Source organism: Anser anser (assembly GCF_964211835.1).
Source record: "Anser anser genome assembly, chromosome: Z".
NCBI classification, from domain to species: domain Eukaryota; kingdom Metazoa; phylum Chordata; class Aves; order Anseriformes; family Anatidae; genus Anser; species Anser anser.
The window spans coordinates 28201339-28225350 of NC_139723.1; the positions used below are offsets into that span (position 1 = coordinate 28201339).

Consider the following 24012-nt stretch of genomic DNA (forward strand, 5'->3'; position numbering starts at 1 on the left):
TGGCTACTGTGTTACTGCTGATGTCAGAACTGACAGAAACAAGTTTCTTAGTGAAATAAAAACATACCCTCCTTGAAAACTGCAGTCTACAAACACTTCTATACCACTGGGGCTGCTATGCACTTCAGGCTCATGTTCCTCCCTGCCTGGGACAGTCTCCCAGCTCTCATCACTTGAGGACTGGTCTTTTTCTGCAGCAGCAAAACAGGAAGGCCTAGATGCAGACCATTCTCCATCACTACATTCTGAGCTGCAATATGAACAAAGCAGAGTGTTAATTTAAGCACTGGTTTATGGAAAGAAAAACAAACATACAAACATTGTGTCCTCCTGCTTTTATACAAGTGCTGTTGTCAGTGTAGACTACTTTTCTACGATAATTTTTTGCTATTTATAAATGTATTAAGTTGATTCAAATTCCTTTCCTAAAAAAGTGCCCATCCTACTTCACAAAAAGGTTTTGTTCTTCTCTCCACATTTTCAGAGTATATGCAGCATCTCAGGAATATAAGCCCAGACCGCATACACACCTCTTTCTACCAGCACCTAGCAAAGAGAACATCGTATCAGTGACACTGAACATCAATGCTTGCTTAGTGAACAAGCAGAAATGTCAGCCTTACTTCTTGAAGAGACAAACCTGTAGAAAGATGTTCTAACGACCTCTAAGCCATACACACCAGTCCTTTCCCCTGGCCCCTTTTTTAAACCATACAATTAATGAATTACTGAAGCTAATTAACCCACCAGCAGAAATAGATGAATGGTAGCAAGTTTTTCCACGTACAATTCATCCTCTATTTCACCAACTGAAGTTGAACATTGATGTTTTTGTACTTACCCTCTAAAAGATCAACATACTGTAAGACTAATGCAGAGATTCAGAACTGTCCTTTCTTTTAAAACAATCTAGTAATGATTTCCACAGATTAACAGATTATAGTAATATTACTATATTGGTAGTCAAATTTATTCCAATATTCTGCCTATAAAATTCTCATTAAAGTTTACACACATACACTAATTCATAAAAGAAAAGAGGTTATGTTTACGGTCATTAATAGCAAACAATGCAAGAAATTTGCATGTGCATATTTCTAAACTTAGGATTTAACTATGCCAAATTCTACAGAGATGCAGAGCTTCCCTTAGGGAAGGGGTTACATACAGACTTGTCACTTACCGAAACATGACGTTAACTTAGCATGTGGACTTTCTGGAAGCAGACCTTCTCCTAGACAAGCTGGCCTGTACGTGCCACATGATCCCAACACTACATGGTGGGAGGTAAAGGTCACACTCCTTGTTCTACCACCCTTGCCCTCCCTAGGGACCCACCATGACCCTCCCAGCTCAGCACACACATGGTTCTAGCAACTAGGCAAGGCTTCCTCCTCCTCACGCAGTCTATACATGCTATCACCAAAACAGCTGGGCATGTCCTCAAGGGATAAATCTGAGGTGAAGGCCCATGCTGCAGAAATCAGGATGGTGAACTTCTCCCTGGGTTGGAAAGTGAAACTTGAGTTGCAGGATATAGTCTGACATGTCAGCTTTGCTCTCTATGCAGCTACATATACATTTTTGAACACTTAAATATGGACTAACCATTTAAAGACAATTTTACCTTGTGAAAGTAGAAAAAAAGTCTTTATACAGAGTAGACACTGACAGTTTACCTCATAAGAACACATCTTTTGAGGGTAAACACGGATTATGTTTAAATTAAAGAATATGCATGCTTCCTGTTTAATAGGTCAGTAATTTCCATCACGAAGAACATAGTCACTTCTTCACATCCAACCTATATTTCTCTTATGTCATGTTACAACAAGCTATCACTCCATCATGGAAGTCAGCACTATAATTGTACAGTATAGTCTGTTTCCTCCACTGCATTTTAATCTTCTAGCAGCAGCATTTCACAAGTAGAAAAAAATATTACCTAGTAATGAAAATGTTAAAAAAAGTAAACCTTACAGGGAAGGAAAGGATTCACTTGCAAGTCCACCTGTATGTTCAATAGAAAAAAATTGAAATTATGTCTACTAATGCAGTTTAAAATGCCTTACGGATTTTGTTCTCTTATAAAGACAACTCTGCAACATTTAAAGGATTGGATAAAGGATAAAATATTTTATGACCATATTCTGAAATTGTTTTAGTTACTATGTTCCATTTGCTGACAAATTATAAAGACTTGCACATTACTTACACACACAATTCAGCACAATACAAATATAAAAATGGTACTTTACCTGTCTTCATCTTTGTGGGGCCGTGGGAAGTATCTGCTCCAGTCTTCAAACTCATCCCAAAAACTGCTATCATCTAAGACATCTTTTTGTTCTTGAGCTGTTGTGTTTCTCCTTAGGTCTATCCTAGCGTTTTGAGGACCTTTGTACTCTTTGGGTTCGAAGAACATATTGGAACTCAATTCTTCTTCATCATTTCTCGATGTACGTTCATCATAGCCTTGCTGGATTTCAGCAGTTTCCCTTTTCCTCTTAGAACTGCTTTCTTCATCATCGTCAGGCAGAACCGTCTTTCTCTCCAAATGGCTTGTGGCATTTTGTTTTCTTATTTTAGGTCTCACTACTAGCTCAGGTGAGTTTCTTTGTTCAGTCTCCTCATCACTGAGATTTAATTCATTACAAGTTGTTACAGGGGTCCTAATTCTAGTATCTACCAGATTCACCTGTTGTGTTTCAGGACTGTCACCACTCAGGTTACTTTTTGGTATGGCTTGATCTTCGGCAGCAGCTTCTTCAAATGTCCTGTTGTTTGGATGGTTCAAGTCTGAATCTATGCTCAAATATCTTGTTGAAGGCACTGGTCTCACTTCCTCACAACATTCTCTAGAAATTCTGCGGTTGAGAGTGGACAATCGGGACTGTACGTCATTGAAAGCCTCTGTACCGTTTTCTAACTCAGAAGCCACAACATCTAGTGTTTCCTGAAATACACCTGCTTCTTCTCTTCCCAAACAAAGCTGGTCTTGTCCATCATCTTCTCCGTCGCTGCTGTCTGGCTCGTAAGAGTCGATGTTTACAACAGCAATTCCATTGTGACCATTCAAATCATTAGACTCTCCAGAAGCATGTTCAATGAGGAGCTCAGAATTCTTATCAGGATTCATAATGTTCCCTGAGATTTGGTTGCCTTCCACTTCATAAGAGGCTAGAGAAAACGGTGAAGTGCTTGCCCCAGAAATTTGGCTCAAAACGGTCTGACGAACAGGTTCTCCAGTTGCAGTATTTTCTAACAGTGTCTCATCCAATAAACACGAAGAAACTTGGACCAATGGCCTGGAAACTGCACAGAAAGTTGCAAGAAAATACATCAGGAAAAAATATCAAAACCAATAGAGACATTCTCACTTATAAAATCTGCTCATAAAAAAGGGTAGTTTACTGGGAATGTGATGCAATTTGATAACGAGAAACAGGTAGCAGAGACGTAGTCATTCTTCATTATTGTATTTACAGTCTCATTTCTATAAACTAAGCCTAAAAAAATTAAATGATACAATTTCAGCTCAGCCTGCAACAGCAAAAAACAAATATTAAAAAAGAAGCATGCTCATAAGCAGCATCCTTACATTGTTTAATTAAAATGGAATTTTAAGATGAGAACAGGAAACCTGAAATATACCAGAAGATTTAAAGAGCTGCAACATTTCTTTCCACATGCTAAAAACTGGACTAACTGTTCATTAACCAGGTGAATTGTGCCTCCTGCCACACACAGATAAAGCCATTTATTGCTACTATAAATTACATACTAATAACATTGTATTTTGTACATGCAGCTGTGAGTGCAACTCTTCATGAGAAGACAATAATAGCAGAGGTGAATGTGGAATTTACAGTTGATAGTTACCATCACTGCAAATTCTGTTTGGTTATATTACACTTGAACAACTCTTGCATAAAAGGGACAATAAATATCAGATTCAGCAGCAAGAGCAGCTTCCAGCTATGAGTCTGGCTTGTTGGAAGCGATACTGTAGCATTACAGGCATTATCTGATTAAAATGCTGAAGTTTCTTCACAAAATTGCTTAACACCTGAGGCTGCCAGGCACCTCTGGAAATCATCTTGGCCAGCCCCTCTGCTCAAGCAGAGTCACCTAAAGCAGGTAACGAAGGACTGTGTCTAGTCAGGTTTTGAAAATCCCCAAGAATATATATTTCTACCAATCTTGCATGGTTGCTTAGATGCATTTAAGGTGTCAGGTCAATTAATAAAGAAATATGCAGCTCATTTTAGTTAGCACTGACCCAGCACAAGACAAGAATCAACAGGGGAAAAATTTAACCTAGTTGAGGGAAATAAATCGATCCAAAATGTTTCCTCAAAGAAATCTGAAAAGCTGTGATAAGAAAAGAGACCAAATAAACAAAAAGCATTTTGTTGTTAGTTAATGTAGAAAACAAGTCACTCTTAGAATTTACATACACCACAATCATTAAGAACAAGGAGATAATACTCTCCAAAAGGCACATTTTTTAATGACCCTTGAAATAAGAGCAGGCACAGGTCTGAGTAACTGAAATAAGGTGGTAGCATTACAGAGGTGGAGCTACAAATAAAATAAAGCCATCCAGAGATGATCCACTTCACCTAAGTCTCCAGGAGCAATGGCATATGATAAAGTTAATACTATCCTATTATCAAATTAAAAAAAAATAAAGGAGACAGCAGTTAGAAAACGGTCTACAAAGAAAGGAGAAAATGTTACTTTAGAAGTTCTGAGGCTATGAGGCTATGTCAAAACTTTTACGTCAAACTTTTTTTCTTTTTAAGCAGAAAACAACCTCATACTGACTAGGATATGGGAATGTTTCTAACCTAACAAGTCCTTTCTATTTCATTATGAAATTACTATCTAGACACTAAAGTCATAGACAATTTAGTAAATACTAATGCTTGATATTCATTAAGCCAAAAAATGAAAGTGGCCCAACTGGTATCAACAAAGGAGAACTTTTAAGGTGTCATACAGGCTTAAACTAATTCCAATGTAACTACTCTGAGGCTGACAAAGATTACATAGCAACCTGGTCTATGATACATCAAGTGTTTCACAGCCTAGTTCTACTAAAAGGTTAAAATAGGAATTCCCTTCCAAATGACATTTTCTACAAAGGATTAATTTGCCTTAGAGACAAAATAATTGGAATTCTATAGCATTATGATTATGTAATTGGTTAGCATGCATTAACTCAATCAGGAATGGACTTCTAGCAAAATTAAAATGCAAAACAGATAATACTTCGATATGCCTTCATGTTAAGTTTCATTCTAGGAAAACATTCAAATAGTAGTTTACACATATTACTATGTGGCTACTCTCTTCCCTTCTCCACATTTTCCTGTGCACCTTCCCTTCCCCAAGCACCTCAATTTGCAGTTAAATGAAATATATACAGAGATATGCACATACATAAAGAAATCTCTTCCTGAATATTGTCGAACTCTAATCCTTCATGTTCTCCATTGTGTTGGTGTACATTTCCATCTTGGCTGTTCAAGGACGGTCTAAAACTGACATAAGCATGTCTTCTTCCGTATCTTCTACCTGTAATAGTCTGATATCCACCTGCTGGTCTTGGCCATGCAGGTTTTCCAGCTTCTTGATCCATTGCTAGATGAGATTACAAAGAAAGAAAATAAAAACAGAACAAAAGAAGAAACAAACAAAAAGATTGTGTTAGACAGCATTATCTTAAAGTTTTCTTCCTCCCCAACAATTTGATTGTTTTTTTCCTCTTCGTTTTAGCAAGGAATTTCCCATTTCTCTTCAATAAAGTTTTGAAATTCACTAACTATAATTTTTAAGAATTTAACATGCTCTGTGTATATATGAAAGCACATAACAGGATTCTGATCTACACTAAATATTGACAAGTACCAATATTTCCCTCATCTTAACATGTTTGAAGCAAGTAACAGACATAATAAAAAACTGAAATTAAGTCCAGATACTACATGACTTCCTTTTTTCTTTGGATGTGATACACCTCTACACAATGATACATATGTTATCTTGCAAGACATTTACAAGCACTATAAGAGAAAAGATTTCAGGTAGTGCAGCACAATACAACTAGCACTAGCTGTCTTACCCATGTGACAGGAAAAGTACAAATAATCAAATTACACCTTCTAGAACAAAAGTCCAAGTGCATTACATAGTTCAGGCATGGCCATACAAGGCAACAGCCTATGTATGGTTCCTGTTATTACAGTAATATTCCATGTTGATGGATCTTAATCTGTATTTCTTGCTAAAAATTGTAAGAGCTACACAGAAACTTGAAAAACAGCGGGGGACAGCTGCCAATGTTGCAATGAGGTGAGTTTCTAGTACAGCAGTAGTTATCAGCTATAGATAATCTAACAAAAGATTGTAATCCAAGGCTATTGCTTGTACATCTACAACTAAAATTTCAATATTTCAGATGTTCAATGGTTATCTCATGTCCTTCTATGTAATTTTTAATCTTTACTACATATAGCATTAACACAGTAGCTCTTCCACTCTTGAAACTCAAACTGAAAAGGGTGCATTACATTTAAGGAGAATGAAGTTTGCAACTATTAACACAGTCTTCTGAACTTCAGGGAAAAATATGAAAACTTCATTTTTCCTGGCTGTTAAACTAAACTCTTCATTACTCTTAAAAAGGGAACGTCTGTATGTGAAGACACTGTTGATCAGTGGTTGCTTTATGAAGCTTTCAGTACAATACCCACAAGTAAAGCTTCTACTTGCAATATGAAGACTACCCAAAGAATACAGCTGCACATGTACCAACCATCCAAGACCTTAAGCAGTTGTTTTGTTGTTTAAATTAGCATCACCATTGCAGTTGTCATTCTGCTAGGTCTCAGACACAGGAAACTACTTTTGGTGCTGCCTACGTAATGTAAATCATAAAAAATAAAACGCAAGGAAAAATTAATGAAGTATTTTTCCTGGGGCTGTACTTACAGAAAAATCACATAATCCCTTAAAAGCTTTAACCGAAGAAGCAAATAGAAGAAAACTACCTATTATAAAGTACAGCTTCTAGTAGAAGCTACTGTCTTAAGAGGTTCAGACACAACCTCCTACAAGAATTTGTCTACAATTGCCTGCATGACAATTCTGAAAACATTTCCTAGCAATCTGCACTTCAAAGTTTTGTGAAGAAAGTTGAAATACTTTCTGCATGATCTTCCCTGTAGTAAAAAAAAAAAGGCAAACATAAGTTGTAGGATGATAGTGGAAAGTGCTGGGTCTGAGAAAAAATCAGGTTTCCAGAAAAAACAAAAATAATTCCCCCCCCGCCCAATATAGAAGAAAAAAGCTAAGGTTCGAATAAACCAAACAGAATTACACACACTAAAATATCTGTCACAAGAGTCTAAAGTATTTGTGCTTCATTCTCAGGTGAATTAACAGCAATAATGAAGAGACTTCCAGTGCTCAAAATTAAAAAGCAAATATTTGCAATTCAATTACTTAAAATTGCAATGTTCAAGCTACGTATAACATAAGGAGTCTTCTATTTGAATTTTGTCAGCTTCAATTTTTGTGATCTTTAGCTAATTTTAACAAAGCATTGACAAAAATGCTGCTGTAACTTACTACATGAAATCTGTGGCTCTAAATCTCGCCTAGAATGTGTAACCCTAGTCATCTCTTCTTTCCACTTTTCTCCCCACACATGAAATGTCTTCAGCTACAGCCCACTTCCGTGAATACTAAGTCCAAACATGCCCATCACAAGCTACAATATGGTGATACTTCTTATTTCTACAGACCTGGGATAGAACCCAATTCAACCTTTGTAGAAAAAGGTTATCAGGTATCAGAGGCTGCTTTTCTCATTTGTCTATGATATTCTGTGTAGTTTGATTACATATAATCTTCCTCAAAAAAAAGTATTTGTCCAAAGCTGCCCATCCTGTAACAAACAACAGAAGCTAAAATCATAAATTCAGCATTAACTACATTACTCCTGTAATCCTTTGCAACTGCTGCTCCTTAGAAATGTTAAAATTCTCTAACATCTTTGCCAAAACAATCTCTGCAACTAATGCAAAAAATAAGGCAGGGTAGGAGGGTGACGATTTTCTTAATTAGTCAACCAGTTAAAATCCTTACTATGTCAACCAGCAAGTCATGTTTACTCAAGTAATCTCTGACAATTCTTAATTTCCAGTTATTATAACATGACTGGAAAACAGAATGCCAGAGGGAGCTGACAATAAGCATCTACATCCAGACAACTTGCAGAGCAAAATCCAAGTTAGATTAGTAAGTTAGCATAGCAACAGAGAAATCAGCCTTCAACCACACTAATACAACTGGTTGAAACAACAAAAAAATAGTGTGAACATAGCAACACTGCTTAATTGTTAATTTCAGTTTGTTCTCTAAAACATCAGTATTCTTCATGAACAGATGTCCACCCAAGAAAGTCAAACTCTTGGAATGCAACTCTTGATTTTTTATTTTTAAAAATTGATGCTCACAAAAGGTAAAATCTTTAAAGCTGGATGCAATGCCTTTTTTTTTTTCAAGTAATTCCTCCACATGCAGAGTATACATCTTGTATTCAATTGTTCTTAAAAGATACATCATGCAGCTATTCTGTCCTGGGAGAGGCTTATTAGATCAAAATAGTGAAAGCTTTCACCTTTTACTGAACATTTGGATTAAGGGAAAAGTAGAGATCTACCTAGATACCAAAATAAGGAGCCTGCATGCCTAAAATGGGCAGCATTTAGGCATCTAAATCCAGACACTTGTCTACAAGCAATCCTTCACACAATCAAGTTCTTTGCAACATGTAATAAATTCTCTCAGTTTCTGATTATATTTATTATATTCTGAATAAATTCTCTCAGTTTCCCCCAGCTAACCCAACCATAAAAGTGGGCATTGCTCCACCTGGCAGCCAGAAGCTCAGTTTGTTAGGCCTGTTCAAAACACATCCAATTGCTGCTGACAAGACAAAGTTCTGCAAAAGAGAAGAGTCTTGGATATATCTTCATAATATCTAAGGCCAGGATGAAAGGATGTGCTTCTCTTCTGATGCCACACACCGGTGATTAAATAATTCAGGCATGTGAAACAGGCTAAACACATTAATCACATGACAAGCTAAAGATGTTTATACCCACACCTCCATTGTTTCAGAAGGATACTGCAGTCACCTGAATTCCTCAAAGGCTCATTAACAGCAGTTATTAAGAAGAAAAGTTTAAAATTATTGGACATAGATTTAAGAAAGACACAGAACCCAGGAGAGTGGTTCCCAAAATGCACAACGAAAAGCAGGTAGGCCCAAGCTTTCCTGGGCAGAGCCTCAATCACTAAAGCAATGGAGCAGACTTCTTTACTTCCATGAATACTGCACCAAGGACTCCACTCCCCAGAGCCAGCAGACTACAGACTATAACATGGAAACCCTGAGAATCTGGATGGACACCATCTATCTGACTTACGTAACTCCACACACAAAAAAAACACACTATTTTTCTAGAGCAAACACAATAATGTTCAAGGCTAACTGAAGACGCATGCTGTTCATAGCCCAGTGCCATAACACAGGCATTCAGAAATGATCCATTACCTTGACCACAATCCTACATACAAGTCTCAAAGTCGTTGTGGTTTACAGAGCCACAGCTGGCCAGACTGGAGCCTCCTGCTCCATTACCTGATGAGTCCTCTGTTGGAATGCCAGCCCTCACACACTACAACCCCAACAACTCTCTTCATGGCAGAGGGAGGTTAAAGGAATCCAGTGTATGATTCTTCATTACTTTTCATTCTCCCCAGTGCACTTCACTCTCTCACATCCTGTACACTAGAAAGAACAGAAAGGGCTTCCAGGAATTAAGGAGTGCACGGCCTAGATCACAAATCGCCACCCTCTGGGTGGGTGCAAAATACCCATTGTGACATACGAACCTCTGCATGGAGCAATGCCGACCACCATAGGAGCAGGCAGTTTTGTCTTACCTGTGGTTCTCAGAACTGCTCTGACCTACTTGAACAGCACCATTGTGTTCAAGCAGAGTCTAATCCATAGAAGCACTGGCAGAAAAAACAGAATGAAGGAGAAACCACAGCTTATCTGAGACATCTTAAGAAAATCCTACCTTTCTTCCAAAAGCTGAAATACTGAAAATCTTTCGTTATGTACCTAGCAATTTTTGTAGTTTAAGGAATATAATGAGAGCACTAGCCAAAAAGTATCTGAATACATTTTTTAAATTTAGGCTATATTATGATTGCTTTGAAACTTTCTATGGTGATAATTGCATGGATGTGCAACAAATAAAAATAGAAGCATATAATCCTACTAGAAGTGGTTCACATATTTAAGTTTCACTCTTCTATTTGCCTGATACAAAAACAAATGTGTTCCAACAAATCTGTATTTAAATTCCTACAGGTTTTCAACTTCAAAGGTGGAACTGGCCATTGGCATTTGCATTTCCATTACTGACATTAATGAGTAATGGTATAAAACCTCGTCCTTTTACTTACAAAAAGCTGTACAGAAATGGAGTACTGTTGAAGATACGCATGCATTATTCCAGCTCAGAATTGTGAACTGCTTGATGGGAGCTGCATGTTCAGAACACAAATCACAATTGCAAACTAGTGACTATGCAATTGTGAATAAGGGTTCCTGTAGAAGGTTTTTTTTTTTTTCAGAAAAATTTGGCTCCCTTAAGAACCAGGAAAACATTAAGAGACTCTCCAAAGACATTCAAGAAGACAAAGAAACAAAGAATGTTTCTTTGATTAAGTGATCCAGGGAGGAAACTGTATCATGAATAAATTGTAGCTGTCCTGCTTACACAAAAAAAAGAAGCAGACCCCTGCTACACTGACAGCTTTATCACATTAAAGTCATACAGAGAAAAAAAAAGTCACCACTTTTCACCATCTTTCCTATTCCCAGTCTTTTTACTTCACGACAAATGCTCTAAGCATTTGTTGCCGTGACAGCTCCCAAGAAGTGACCATTATGACTGATCAAGATGAAATAGACCATATCTCCTTGAAGATCTGAAAATGAACTTTATATGGTATAGAAAAAAGTAATTTGATGCTTTTTCATCGATTCACAGCAAAACTGCTTAAGTATCTAATCATCCACCATCCTTTGCATCACACCACATTATTTCAAGTACATTATTCCTAAATTAAGCATAATAAAAGTTTTGAGGAAAAAAGCTTGATTTCAGACATCTTAATAAAAATACAAAGCCAAACTCTATTCTACCTCTTCATGTCTTTAAGGTAACTCTAGCTAATACTAAGCACTGCTTCCTTTGCAGTTTGTTCCAAAGATTAATAGCTGTGGTATTAAAAAAATCTCCGTATAACCCTGAACTCAGGCCTATTTTTACATTCAGAGGCACCTAGCTTCAGATTCCAGTTATTCAATCTAGTGGAAAATGAGATAAAAATTGGTCATTAGTTACTGCTGCAGAAGTTTGGGAGTTTTGTTGTTGTCTGTATTTTTTTTAAGCTAGTTAAGATATATAGTGAGTCTCAACTGTCTCTCCATGAAGTATTTTTTCCAACTGTTTAATACCTTTGAACTTTTTCCCATTCTTCCTCAAATTTTTCACAGGATCCTTCAAAAAAGTAGAACTTGTGCGTATTGTGGCCGTGATCTCACCAATACTCAACACAGAAGTAAAAGTAATTTCAGCTATCCTACCCAGCTGCTCTTTTTTCTTTTACATCTACTAACAAATAAACCATTTTCTGCCACAATATTAAAATAGAAACTCACATTCAAGGTCTGAAAAAAGTAAATGCATATAATACAGACACGCTTACTGTCTTCTAGATTACAGAATTAATTTACATATTTTTGCAGAAGTTTAACAGTGCATTTGGCTGTCAAATGGGTGAAACAAAAACAACTCAAGTTCTTGACACCTTCTCCCTAACCTGGCTAGTCCTGAATCACTGCTAAAGCACATCCTTGATCAATTCAGAAAAAAGTTAAAGGTAAAAATATTCATGTTATCTTTTAAACTGTATTAACTAGTATTCCTTATCTGTAACCAGCATTCTACAGCTCTGTTTCCCGGAGGTATTGGAAACTTCCAAGAAGAGATGATTTAAAAAAATGAATTTGAATGGAGAACTTTCAGTTTTGCAAGCACCAGTGATCAGGATGATGGAGAGATTATTCCATTTCAGTTCACAGAAGAAAGGCATAGAAAGAAAAGGAAGTATCCGAATAATTTAAAACAGCAGATTGTCACAGTTCCCCTCTCCCAACTACAGCCAGATCAGCACTGAAATTCTTGAAATACTTAACTATGCTCACAAGCTCCACACTACATACATTGGCAAATTTCATTTCAAGACAACGAATGTTCAGATAGAATTTAGCTTCATTGCCTGGGATTTACCTATCTAATTTTATCTAAAATGAAACATTTTACTAAACAACCTGATTTATTTATCCAAAAGTTTCTTCTTCAAAGTCTTTAGCTTAGCAGTGACTTCAGACTCATAATTACGATATTTGAGAACAAAATAGTGATTATTTTTAAACAGTATCACCTCAACTATGTGGATATAAACAAATGGAGTGTGCTTCAAGGATTTATTTTTCAGTCATTAATTACTGTCTTTTCATTAACCTTCCAGGTCATTTTGCACTCTCCTTTGAGCACATGAATTCCACTAAGTCAATGTTTTCACTTAGTACAGCTCCTTATCTCTGCCTGAAGCTGAAAGTAGCCTGTGGTCCCTGTTCAATAAGCTGGCAGGCTGGCTTTCCACTGAATTCACGTTAAATGAAACTGAACTTTTTTTTTGTTCACCTCTCAGATTACAGAAAGTGATGACTTTTAACATCTGAAACATCACCTGGTTACACCTTCAACCAGACTGACCAATTTAGGTCTCCAGGATCCCAGTAGTGCAAAGGATCCCTTCTGCAAATATGAACCATGTATTTTTTCTTCCACTGTGGGCCTAACTTTGGAAATACAGTACAGGCAATTAAAGATATCTGAATCTTTTTCTGAAGAAAAGAAATGCTTATTGTCACCTTGTCTACTTGAATGACAAAAATAATTCAGCATTTAACATTATTTGGAGAGCTAATAAAAATACTAACTACATCAAGTTTATATTTTTTGAACTCCAAGAACTCTGCAGGGCTCTTCACAATTATTTGCTAAGTCATCTTAAACTAAGCTCTTAACTTAAAAGCACGCATGCACACTTGGTGCCAACATGTTTATACCTAGCGGGCACTACAAGCCTGACCCTATCAATTTTGATATAAGCAGGATCAATGCTAGTGACAGTAAAATAACAATACCAGGTGGCAATGTGATCCTAAGCACATGCAGTACCAGAATTAGGTTCTTACACTTCCGAGACACTTCCCTCAGTCTCTGCTCTGTGCGCCCTCACACACGGCCCTCCCCATGCTCCCTAGAGCAGGGCTTGCTGCATGGCCTTTCAGCTCCAGCAACAGAAAGGCAAAGAGGTCAGAGCCAGACTGTGCTTGTCCTTCTGCCTGCAAGTACAGCGGATGGAAAACACAGCTGCAGCACACAGGCATGCATCTGGAAACAGGTGAAGAGAGGAAGGCTGGGCATTTCTGGGGCAGAAAGGGAAGGAAGGGACTCAGGTCCAGTGCACCCTTCCACTGCACCAAGGTCCCAGTTTCCAAGGAGTATTAAATCAGATAGAGCACTAAGATTGTTCTTTGGGAAGACAGAGGAACAGACAGAAGGAAGAGGAGACATCCAAAACCATATCATCTCTTAGAGATGTAATAGCAAGGTAATGCTTGGTGATAGTGGATGAAGCACATTACTAACCATTTGCATTTTAGGCAAAAATAATCAACAATTTAGATGACAGAAATCCTAAAATGCTGTTTCAGAACAAAGCTTTTTATATCAACAGCAGAAGTCTAAAGATAAATTTGAGGAAGGTTTTATGCTCCTATTTGTTTCTTGCTGACGAATACAATTTGTCTTGGAAAGCATAATACCATACAAATGCTCAAGTGTTAGACCATGTTAACAGAGCAGACATCCCTTGGAATTGCGTAAGAAGGTAATAAACATGTATATGAACAAAACCAAATACTACTACCAAACAAAAAGTTATCCTCCACGCACACACTCTTTAAAATGAAAGACTCCTAGAAGAAAGGCCACTGCAAAATACTCTGACGCTGATCTGAATCACTTTGCAAAGACCAAAACAGAGGGAAAGAACACCAATGAGATGTTTAAATTGATAGGGGCTTCCTTCCACTTCAATACTAAATACAGTTTCTATTTTGGATTTCCCTGAAAATTTGCAGTTTTATATATTCATTTTTGTGCCACAAGTGCAAAACATTTTCTGATATATTGCAGTCCATTAAGGAATAATAATACAAATAGTTCTATTTCTGCATTAGTCAATATGCACACTAAAAGAAGATACTTAGTATTTTGGGCACTGTTTGCATATCTTTAATATCAATTAAGGATGTATACATGTCCTGGTTCCAGTTCAGACAGAGTTAATTTTCCTCATAGTAGCTGGTAGGGTGCTATGTTTTGGATTAGGATGAGAAGAGTGCTGATAACATGCTGATGTTTTAATTGTTGCAGAGCAGTGCTTACACCAGGCCAAGGACTTATCAGCTTCTCGCTCTGTCCTGCCAGCGAGCAGGCTGGGGGTGCAGCAGGAGCTGGGAGGGGACAGACCCAGGACAGCTGACCCAAAGTGGCCAAAGGGGTATTCCATACCATCTGACGTCATGCTAAACAATATATAGGGGTGGCTGGCCGGGGTGGGGGGGCCGGCTGCTCGTGGATAGGCTGGGCATCAGTCAGCGGGTGGTGAGCAATTGCATTGTGCATCACTTGTTTCATACACATTATTATTATTAATACTATTATCATTACCACTATTATTATTATTGTTATTATTATTTTCCTGTCTTAATAAACTGTCTTTATCTCAACTCACCGGCTTCACTTTCCCGTTTCTCTCCCTCATCCCAGAGAGGGAGGGGGGAGGGTGAGTGAACAGCTGTGTGGTGTTTAGCTGCCAGCCAGGTTAAACCACAACAATATGCTGATACTCAGCATATACAATCACAACTCTATCCAAATTGTAAAAAAGTTTGCCAAAGGCTTTAAGGGGAACAGGCTCTGGTACTATACAAGTAATAGTGAATTCAAATATATGCAGGAAATTCTAAATGGTTGCTTTGAATAAAATGTTTTAAATATAGCCACAGGGCAATTGATATTTCGTAAAGACGCAAAAAGGAGAAACATAAGACTAGTTCAAGTCCAGAAATCCCTTCGCAAGTGGATCCCAGTCACGACCTCCCATGTAGAATGGGTGAGCTGCTACAAACCACCATCTTGTCACAGTCCCTTTCTATCCCTAGACATTCTCCTTAAGCTGAAGATCCTGCATCATTCCTAATCTTCGCGCAGGCTTTTCCAGCCAGCATGGGTGCAGAGAATCCCCTGCACAGTTGTCTGTTCACTTCAGACAAACTGCCGGGGTCAGACAGGCTTGCTCTGATGCTGCTTCAGCTGCAGTTACAGTAGCTGGCTGCCAAGCTGTAAACTGGACCAAGTGAACTTACTAAGCTTCACCAAATCCCCCTTTGTTAGGGTCTTTTTTTTCCCCCAACTTCAAGCTCACATGACAGTTGCATCAGCACAGCTGAGGTGACAGAACAGAGCCAGAAGCAAGCAGCTAGAAGCAGGGATCACCAGGCAAACCGCAAACTCTGCTACTAAATACCTGCATCCCTTAGCCATGAACTCTCTGCCCATTGAGTACTGATCTGTAACCATTCCAGCACTGATTTTTCCACTGTCCTCCTACCAGTTATCTGGTCCAAATGTGTGTTCAGCTTCTGCATTATGCCTAGTTTCTTTGCACTGCCTTGCTCATATTTTAGCCCTACACACTTTACTTTCCTAGATAGAACTGAAAATAGTTTAAACTCATTGCTTTCATCTGCCTTGACTTTGACTCAACCCTGACTTTGGTAGGACATGCAAATCTGTCCTACCAACTGCCAGCTCTGGCTTACCATAATAATTGCTTTTCCAGTTTTTATCCTGAGGAATAGCTTCAGCAGAAGTTCTACATTAAAACTCAACTCAAGAGACAGGAAAGATTAAGGAACTGAAGCACTAAAAGCTTTTAAAGATAAGGATGGTGTATGTATCGCATGCACTAACCAATTAAGTGCAAGTCCCACCCTGCCTTAGTAAATGAGCATTACAGCTTGAAAAATAAGAAGCCTAGCTTTGGCAGTAGCCCCTGCAGTGATGTGTATGGTGGTTTAACAACTGATGGGCAGATCAGCTCCACCACACAGCTGTCTCACTCCCCCTTCCCAGAAGGACAGGGTGAGAAAACAGGATAGCAAAAAAAATAAAACAAACTCATGGTTAAGATCAGGAGTGGTTTAATCAGAGGAAAACAAAAGCAAAGACTGTGCAGAAGAAAAAGGAGAACACAAATACTCTGTACTTCCCACCAAGGAGTAAATTTTGGCCATGTCTTGGGAAGGAGGGCCTCAATGTGTCGCAGTTGCTTGGGAGGCCAGGCGCTTCCCTAACAAGAGCCCCTTCCCCAAACATCCCGTTGGGCAGTTTGGGTCAGATGCCCTGGCGTGTCCCCCCTCAGGCTGCCCACCCCATCCTGCTTGCTCTGGGGGGCCAGGGAGCCAGCCCTGGTGCTGTGCCAGCACCACCCTGCTGCAGACAAAACATCGCTGGTATCCAAGGCTGCAGGTGCGGGACACAGCGCTGCGTGGGGTGCTGTGGGACAGAAAACTCCATCCCAGTGGGACCCAGCACACAAACATTACTGTTGACACAACACCTTGGGGTGCCAGCTGCCCACTGAACCCATGCATCTCTCCTCCCTGCAATTTCCCACACTAAACGTGTACCAAACTAACGGTGTGGAAGGAGTAGTTTTCATCTCCTGTTTTTAAAATGATATCCAGAAATTCACTCCTTTTTTTCAGACTGCCAGCACACGGTTTATCTCCTTTTCTCTCTCAAACCCAGAATTACTTGTGCACTAAGAACACCACCAAAACCTTCCGCCACCCTGATCCACCCTCTTTTCCCTTTGCCTCTGACTTCCATACTGTGCTTTTCAATTTCAGTTCCAATTACAAACTTTAGAGATGAGGATGTGTCTCTTTAGAGCTGAAAGGCCACAAATGGAAGCCAGAACTAAACAAAGTGTCAAAACTTTTGAACAGTTTAAGCAGAGAAGGTTCAGTTTTATGTTTTGTTAGTGCAGGTAACCTCAACATACTTTAAGAAGTTGGAACAGTCACTTCCCCTCTTCCTGGGGAACACAGCAAATATAAGATGACAACAGAATCACAGGGTGGAAGTTCAGGTACTCAAAACTTTTAGGAGTGATACAATTCAGCAGCAGATCATGCCCAAAGATGTGTTTTTCCATTGTCATCTTTCTCTCATCTTACACAGCTGCCTCTATTAAATTCAAGTTAACCCAAACCCAAATGAACCCTCATCTGCTTCAAGAAGTACTGAAAATCATTTTCAAAAGTGTTTTTTTTTTCCCCTGAAGAACAGTGAAAACTCACTGCTTTGAACAACATTTTCCTTTCACAAACAGTACCCCATTTCTTGGATACAGGGCTAACAAAAGCCTCTGATACAGCTGACAGATAGGAGACCTCTCCTGAAGTTGGTTGGGCCTTCAAGATTCTTGAAGTTTAGACACATAATGTGAAGTGATCCTAATGCACCTGGGAAGAAATTGAGACAGTTCTGAAGAGAAGAGCAGGACAATCACTGTCAGGTGGGGATAAGCAACAGAGCAAATTGTCAAAGCAATAATTGGTGATGTGCAGCTCCACAGGACTCTGGAGGCCCACGTTACAAAAGTCAATACTCCTGCTCTGTCGCAGCAAACAGTGACGAACTGAGTGGTATTAGAGTGAGGGCTGCAAGGCATGCAAAGTAATCCCTCTATGTTGATCAACATTAAAACTGGATCTAGCATTCTGCAAAGAGTTTTAAGCACCATACCTCCCCACACACACAAAGAGGGGAAAAAAAGAAGTTGGTCTTTAATTGCAGCAAGGAAGATTTTCCTGACATTCAGAAACAACACAAGTGAAAGTGACAAAAGGGAAATGTTTCTACCTGCAGTAACACCATGGAGCTTAAAGGGATTGCGGGGGGGGGGAATGAAGATGGTCATGCTGCAGCCCAGAGAACAGGGCTCATACGAACTCCCAGTGCTGGGATACTGGCAGAGCAGAATAGCTACCACTCCCCAGGTGAGCCCACCTGAATTTCAGATGTATATGCTAGAAGAACATAGAAATGGGGTTCACGTCATCCCTTACTATACTGGAGAGGGAAACATCTGTGCTTTTTTCTAGCCCCCTAGTGGGTGGGGTCAGATGTGCCCTACAGTGTGACTCCCGATCACTATTTGCTTTCACATACTTCAGATGTGAAATCGACCGATCAACTTCTCATTTTTATTACTTTTGCACATCTTCTACTTCTTACAAACTTCTGAAGTGTTACACAATTGAAGTGCTCTATGAAATGGCAACAATTTCACTGGGTGTGGTACAAATACTTGATTTTCCTGTCATCTCCTTTTAAAAAACAATCACCTTTCACTTGAAGCCTCTTATGCCAGTCTTAGAGACACGTTATAGATTTAATACCTAGGAGTCAATTTTTAAGAGTCAAAAAAAATACTGTTGCAGACTCCTAACTCAGAGAACTGCTTAAAATTCTTACCCAACCAGCTTTCTGAAGCTGTTACCAAGCTACAAACACCTTGCTCACCAAACGTGATGAAGACTTGCCTGTTTATAATGCAATGGCAACTACAGAGCCATTAAAACAAAAGGCTTATTTGGGCTTTTGCTGATGTTTTGAAATCATTTGAGTTATGGAAACTTCCCTTGATTATTTCAGGTTTATTTAACCTCCGACACTAAGCTGATGGGGAAGGACATTTTGGTGTAGCTGATTACCACTAATCTCCTGAGCAATCATCCACAGTCCACCATCAGTATCAGAATCATTTCTCTGTACTTCGCTTTTCTATGTTATCAAGTAGTTACATCATTTCATATTCAATCAGTTAACACCTTGGATTTTTTTCTTCCTGCACAGCATCTAGCACAAAGGTGTTGCAGATGTTACAGCAATACATGAAAACCACAGGGGATTTTAGCAGCTAAAACATTACAGACTTTCCAGACCATGTTTTAATAATTGTAAGTACCTATGAAAGAACACGCATATGTGCCAGCTGGAATTTTTTCTGCTTCCATAGTCACACATTTGGCTACCTGAAACACTGTATAAGGGTACCAAAATATCACACTTGAAATTAATCAGATTGGAAAGGCTGTTTTAGAACAATTACTCAGAATAATAAGTACTATTGGCAGCAGAATCCCCAAATATCTTCCTCCATAGTGACACAAGCTTTGAGGAATTCATGTGCCCACTCTGTTGTCCTTACGGATTATTCCACTCATTGCTACAAGCTTGTTAATAATTACATCTGTTTCCAGTATAAATAGCTTATAACCTGCTCCACAAGTACCACAAAAGCAGCCAACCCGACAGGGCCTTTAGGCCTTTAAGGGAGCAAAGGTTTGATGGCTCAGGAAGTGCCCCTGTACTAAATGAGCACAGCATTACTCCAAGCACTTCAGGATATTCCTGTGAAAAACTTCATTAAGGGTGTTTCATTCAAGTTCAGGCTATCAAAAAGGCACAGAGACCCAAACCGCAAACACTGAAAGTACCACCCGAAGCTCAGGCCTGTGTGTGTTTTAAGGACATGCAAAGGATCGCCCCTCCACCAATGCTCTGACCAGAAGGCCGGGGTTAGCAAGCATTCCCCTCCCCCAGTGATTTGGGTTTATACTTAGGACATGTTCAAAGGTGTTTCTATAATATCTTGAAACAATGTTCAAATGAACTGAGTTTTTAAAATGTTTGTTTCAATTTCAGTTGACACATTGAATCTGGACCTGTTCAAATATACCACTAAATATATAAATAAAAGGCTGCTGAGGCATCACTACAACACCACAGTAAACTCTGTCAGAATTTTACAGCCCAATCCACAAAAGAGCAGAGGGATCATTAACATATCAGTGAATATATCAATTTGAACACATTTACTCCCTGTGCTTTGTTCAAAATATTACTTAGAAATACTGTGATAAGCCCCTGTTGAACTGCAAGTTTTATGCTTGTAACCTCAAGTGCATCCACAACTCCAATTACCTCAGCTGGCAAACAAACTGTACTTACACCGCAAACTGTAAGCCATAGCTTGTCCCTCTTACAAACGCATTGTCTTCAGTACAATGGGGTTCTGGCAGCTGCTGCTGTAGAGCACAGTAATACTTTCTGTTTTCGTTCAAGGTTCCTAAGACATAAGAGGCCAAGAATCAAAACACATGCAACCCAGCAAAATACTACGGATCACAGTGGAGACTGCTTTGTAAAAATGGCAGCAATAGCAGTTTATTTTTTTTGCTGCCAATATCCATCGCACTATTTGCTGAATTAACCTTAATATATCATATAGCTATGTTTTATTTGCTACACTGAATTGTTTTAACAGAAGAAAATGTTTTTGTAGGAGGAGCTAGCTTAACAAGGCAGGAACACACAAGTTATTTTGATGAGGCCTTCACCTGCGAAGAACTTTTGCATGCTATCTACATTGTGTTGGTGAGGGGGAAAAAGTGGTCCCATTTCATAATGGCACAGCAATTGCGCATTTTAATAAAGCTTTAAAACCGCATTTTTAGTGAGCCACTTTTCAGACATCTTCCTTTCTTTAACAGGCAAGGAAGAGCAGGCAGTTCTGCACAAGCCTAACTCAACTACGCACAAACTTATTACACTTATACGCTCGGGGAAGTTGAAACATATGCACTTTGCAGGTGTGAAGCTCGCTCAGCAGAGCGGCTACGTGTTCCTCGCGATTCGCGCACTGACACGGCGCAGAAGGCTGCTCCTGTCAGCCCCGCTGTACCAGCGGAGGCCCGGCGGGCCAGCACAGCCCCGCCGGCCCTCCCGTTGGCCCCGGCCCCGGCCCCGGCCCCGGCCCCGGCCCCGGCCCCGGCCCCGGCCCCGGCCCCGGCCCCGGCCCCGGCCCCCACTTACGGGCCCAGCCCGGTCCCAGCCGCCGCCAGCTGCCCGCCGCCGTCAACGCAGCCAATCCTACCCACAACGGCAGCCGGCGGCAGCCACTAATAGGCCAGGAGGAAGGCGGAGCGACCAATCATGGCAGGGGGGAGGGAACTAGAAGGGGCTGCGGAGAGGGGGCTGTAATGGCCCTGCCGGCCGCGGGGGCGGGGAGGGGCGGGGCTCGAGAGGGGCTGGGGCTTCCTCCATGTCCCAGGGGGAGGGGGCTGCGCTATGGGGTGGTGGCACCTGGGTTGTGTGAGGACTGGTGGCACCTGGCTCGTGTCACTGTGTCCATGTCCTCGCTGCCCCCCAGCAGCAGCCCTCATGCTACGTGGTCACCACTGTCCCTACAGCCCAGCCCTGCCTCTCATGCCCTCTGCTCAGTGCTTGCTCCTCAGCCCCTCTGCATTTACAGCCATTCTTCCCCATGGTGTTCCATGTTAAGCAAGGCGAGAGGCAGGGTGTGCTGCATTTCAGTGTGCTAATTCCATGTGCAAGCAGACTGGGAGCCAGGAAACCATATAAAGCAGACAACTAAAGAGTTCAGGCTCAACAGAAGTGCTCCCTTCGTTTGCTTTCTCCTCTATATAGCTGCTGATTAGCCCTGTAAATCAGGGATTATTTGGATGAGAAAGTTTGAGAATAATAATGGTGAAGACAGGGTTGAATGTTTATGGGTAAGAATCAGGGGGAAGGCCAATGAGGCAGGCATCCTGGTAGGCATCTGTTATAGACCACCTAACCAGGCCAAAGAGGCAGACAAAATATTCTACAGAGAAGTCTCGCAATTATTAGCCCTTGTTCTTGTGGGCTAGTGACTGCGAGAAATTTCAGCTTACTACACAACTGCTGGAAATACAACACAGCAGAGGGGAAACAGTCCAGGAGGCTTATAGTGTGGGTGGAAGATACCTTCGTGACACAGCTGGTGAGTGAGCCAGCTAGGGACAGTGCCCCATTGGACCTTTTGATCGTAAGTACAGAAGGACTTGTGGGCAATGTGAAGGTTGGAGACCATCTCAGGCACAGCAATACTGAATTAATAGAGTTTTCAACTCTTGGAAAAATGTGGAGGGGGATTAGCAGAACTGGCACCCTGGACTTCTGGAGGGCAGACTTTGGTCTTTTAAAGGGATTTGTCGGCTGACTCCCTCGGGAGGCAGTCCTGAAGGGCAAAGGAGTCCAGGAAGGCTGAACACTCTTCAAGAAAGAAAACCTAGAGGCACAGGAGCAGGCCATCTTCATGTGCCAAAAGATGAGCCAGCGTGGAAGAAGAGTGGCCTGGCTGAACAGAGTTTGAGACCATTAGGAAAGTGTGCTGATAAGCATGTATGTAGACAGACTGATGGACAGACAGGCCAAACTCAGGTATGTTGAGGCAATGTGAATTACTGAGAAAGATCACGATAGGCTAGTGTTTGTAGACTGCCTCTACAATCAGTAGAGCCTAAATCCCTCAGTAGCAGAGGATACAGATCTTCAAGTTAGGCTCATGTCGCAAATTACCCTCTTAAGGAGCCACCCTACAGATTGGCATACAAGAAAAAAGGAAAAATTAATCACCGTGAGTTAAAATTATCCTCTGTGAGTACTCTTCTTGGTACGTCAACCCAGCACACCATGCAAATAGAAAAAGAGTTTTGGCAGAAACAATCAGTCCAATTGGAAGGATCCTACCACTGTGCAAGCATCTTGAGATTGTGTCCTCAGCGGGGAAGCAACAGTGAATTCTTCCTGAAAATTTGATTTTCTGATTCATGATTATATTACAGTAAAGACATAATCCAAATATCCGTGTACTAACAGTTTCTTTCTAATGAATTTTAAATGATTGAATAAGATACCTTCACACTGCTGAAGCATCCATGCTGTCATTCGTATGGTATTCAAAAGACTAGATAAATACATAAATAAAACATAAATAAACATCAACACCTGGACTTATGTGAAGTGTTTGTAACTGTCCCACATGACATCCTTGTCTCGAAACTGGAGAGACGTGGATTTGACGGATGGACCGACTGCTGGGTAAGGAACTGGCTGGATAGTTGTACTCAGAGTTGTGGTCAATGTCTCAATGTCCAAGTGGAGATCAGTAATGAGTGATGTTCCTCAGGGGTCAGTATCAGAGCCAGCATCATTCAATATCTTTGTCAGCGACATGGACAGTGGGATTAAGTTCACCCTCAGCCAGTTTGCTGATGGCACCAAGCTGTGTGGTGCAGTCGACATGCTGGAGGGAAGGAGGGACCTGGACAGGTTTGAGAGGTGAACCTGTGCAAACATCATGAAGTTTAACAAAGCCAAATGCAAAGTCCTGCAGCTGGGACAGGGCAATTCCAAGCACAAATACAGGCTGGGTGGAGAATGGACTGAAAGCAGCCCTAAGGAGAAGGACCTGGGTGTGTTGGATGACAGAAAGCTCAACATGAGCTGGCAATGCATGTTTACAACCCAGAAAGCCAACCCTGGGCTGCACCAAAAGCAGCGTGGCCAGCAGGTCAAGGGAGGTGACTGTCCCCCTCTGCTCCACTCGCATGAGACCCCCTGGGAGCCCTGCGTTCAGCTCTGGGGCTCCCAGCACAAGAAGGACATGGATGTATTAGAACAAGTCCAGAGGAGGGCCACAAAGACGGTCAGAGGGCTGGAACACCTCTCCTATGAAGAGAGACTGAGGGAGTTGGGGTTGTTCAGCCTGGAGAAGAGAAGGCTCCAGGAAGACCTTATGGCATCCTTCCAG

The 24012-nt window shown here is 40.6% G+C and overlaps 1 protein-coding gene across 1 annotated transcript in view; it reads right to left on the reverse strand.

Moving 5' to 3' along the window:
* Positions 1 to 21387, reverse strand: part of PJA2 (praja ring finger ubiquitin ligase 2) — a 37004-nt gene extending 15617 nt beyond the window's left edge. The window contains exons 1-5 of the mRNA XM_083816898.1: positions 21249 to 21387; positions 20385 to 20502; positions 5449 to 5649; positions 2259 to 3315; positions 68 to 250 (exon numbers count right to left, since the gene is read on the reverse strand). Of these exons, the coding sequence (XP_083673024.1) occupies positions 68 to 250; positions 2259 to 3315; positions 5449 to 5649; positions 20385 to 20403 (1460 nt within the window). The 5' untranslated portion in view covers positions 20404 to 20502; positions 21249 to 21387. The remainder of the gene's footprint in view (positions 1 to 67; positions 251 to 2258; positions 3316 to 5448; positions 5650 to 20384; positions 20503 to 21248) is intronic.
* Between the last annotated feature and the right edge of the window lie 2625 nt (positions 21388 to 24012).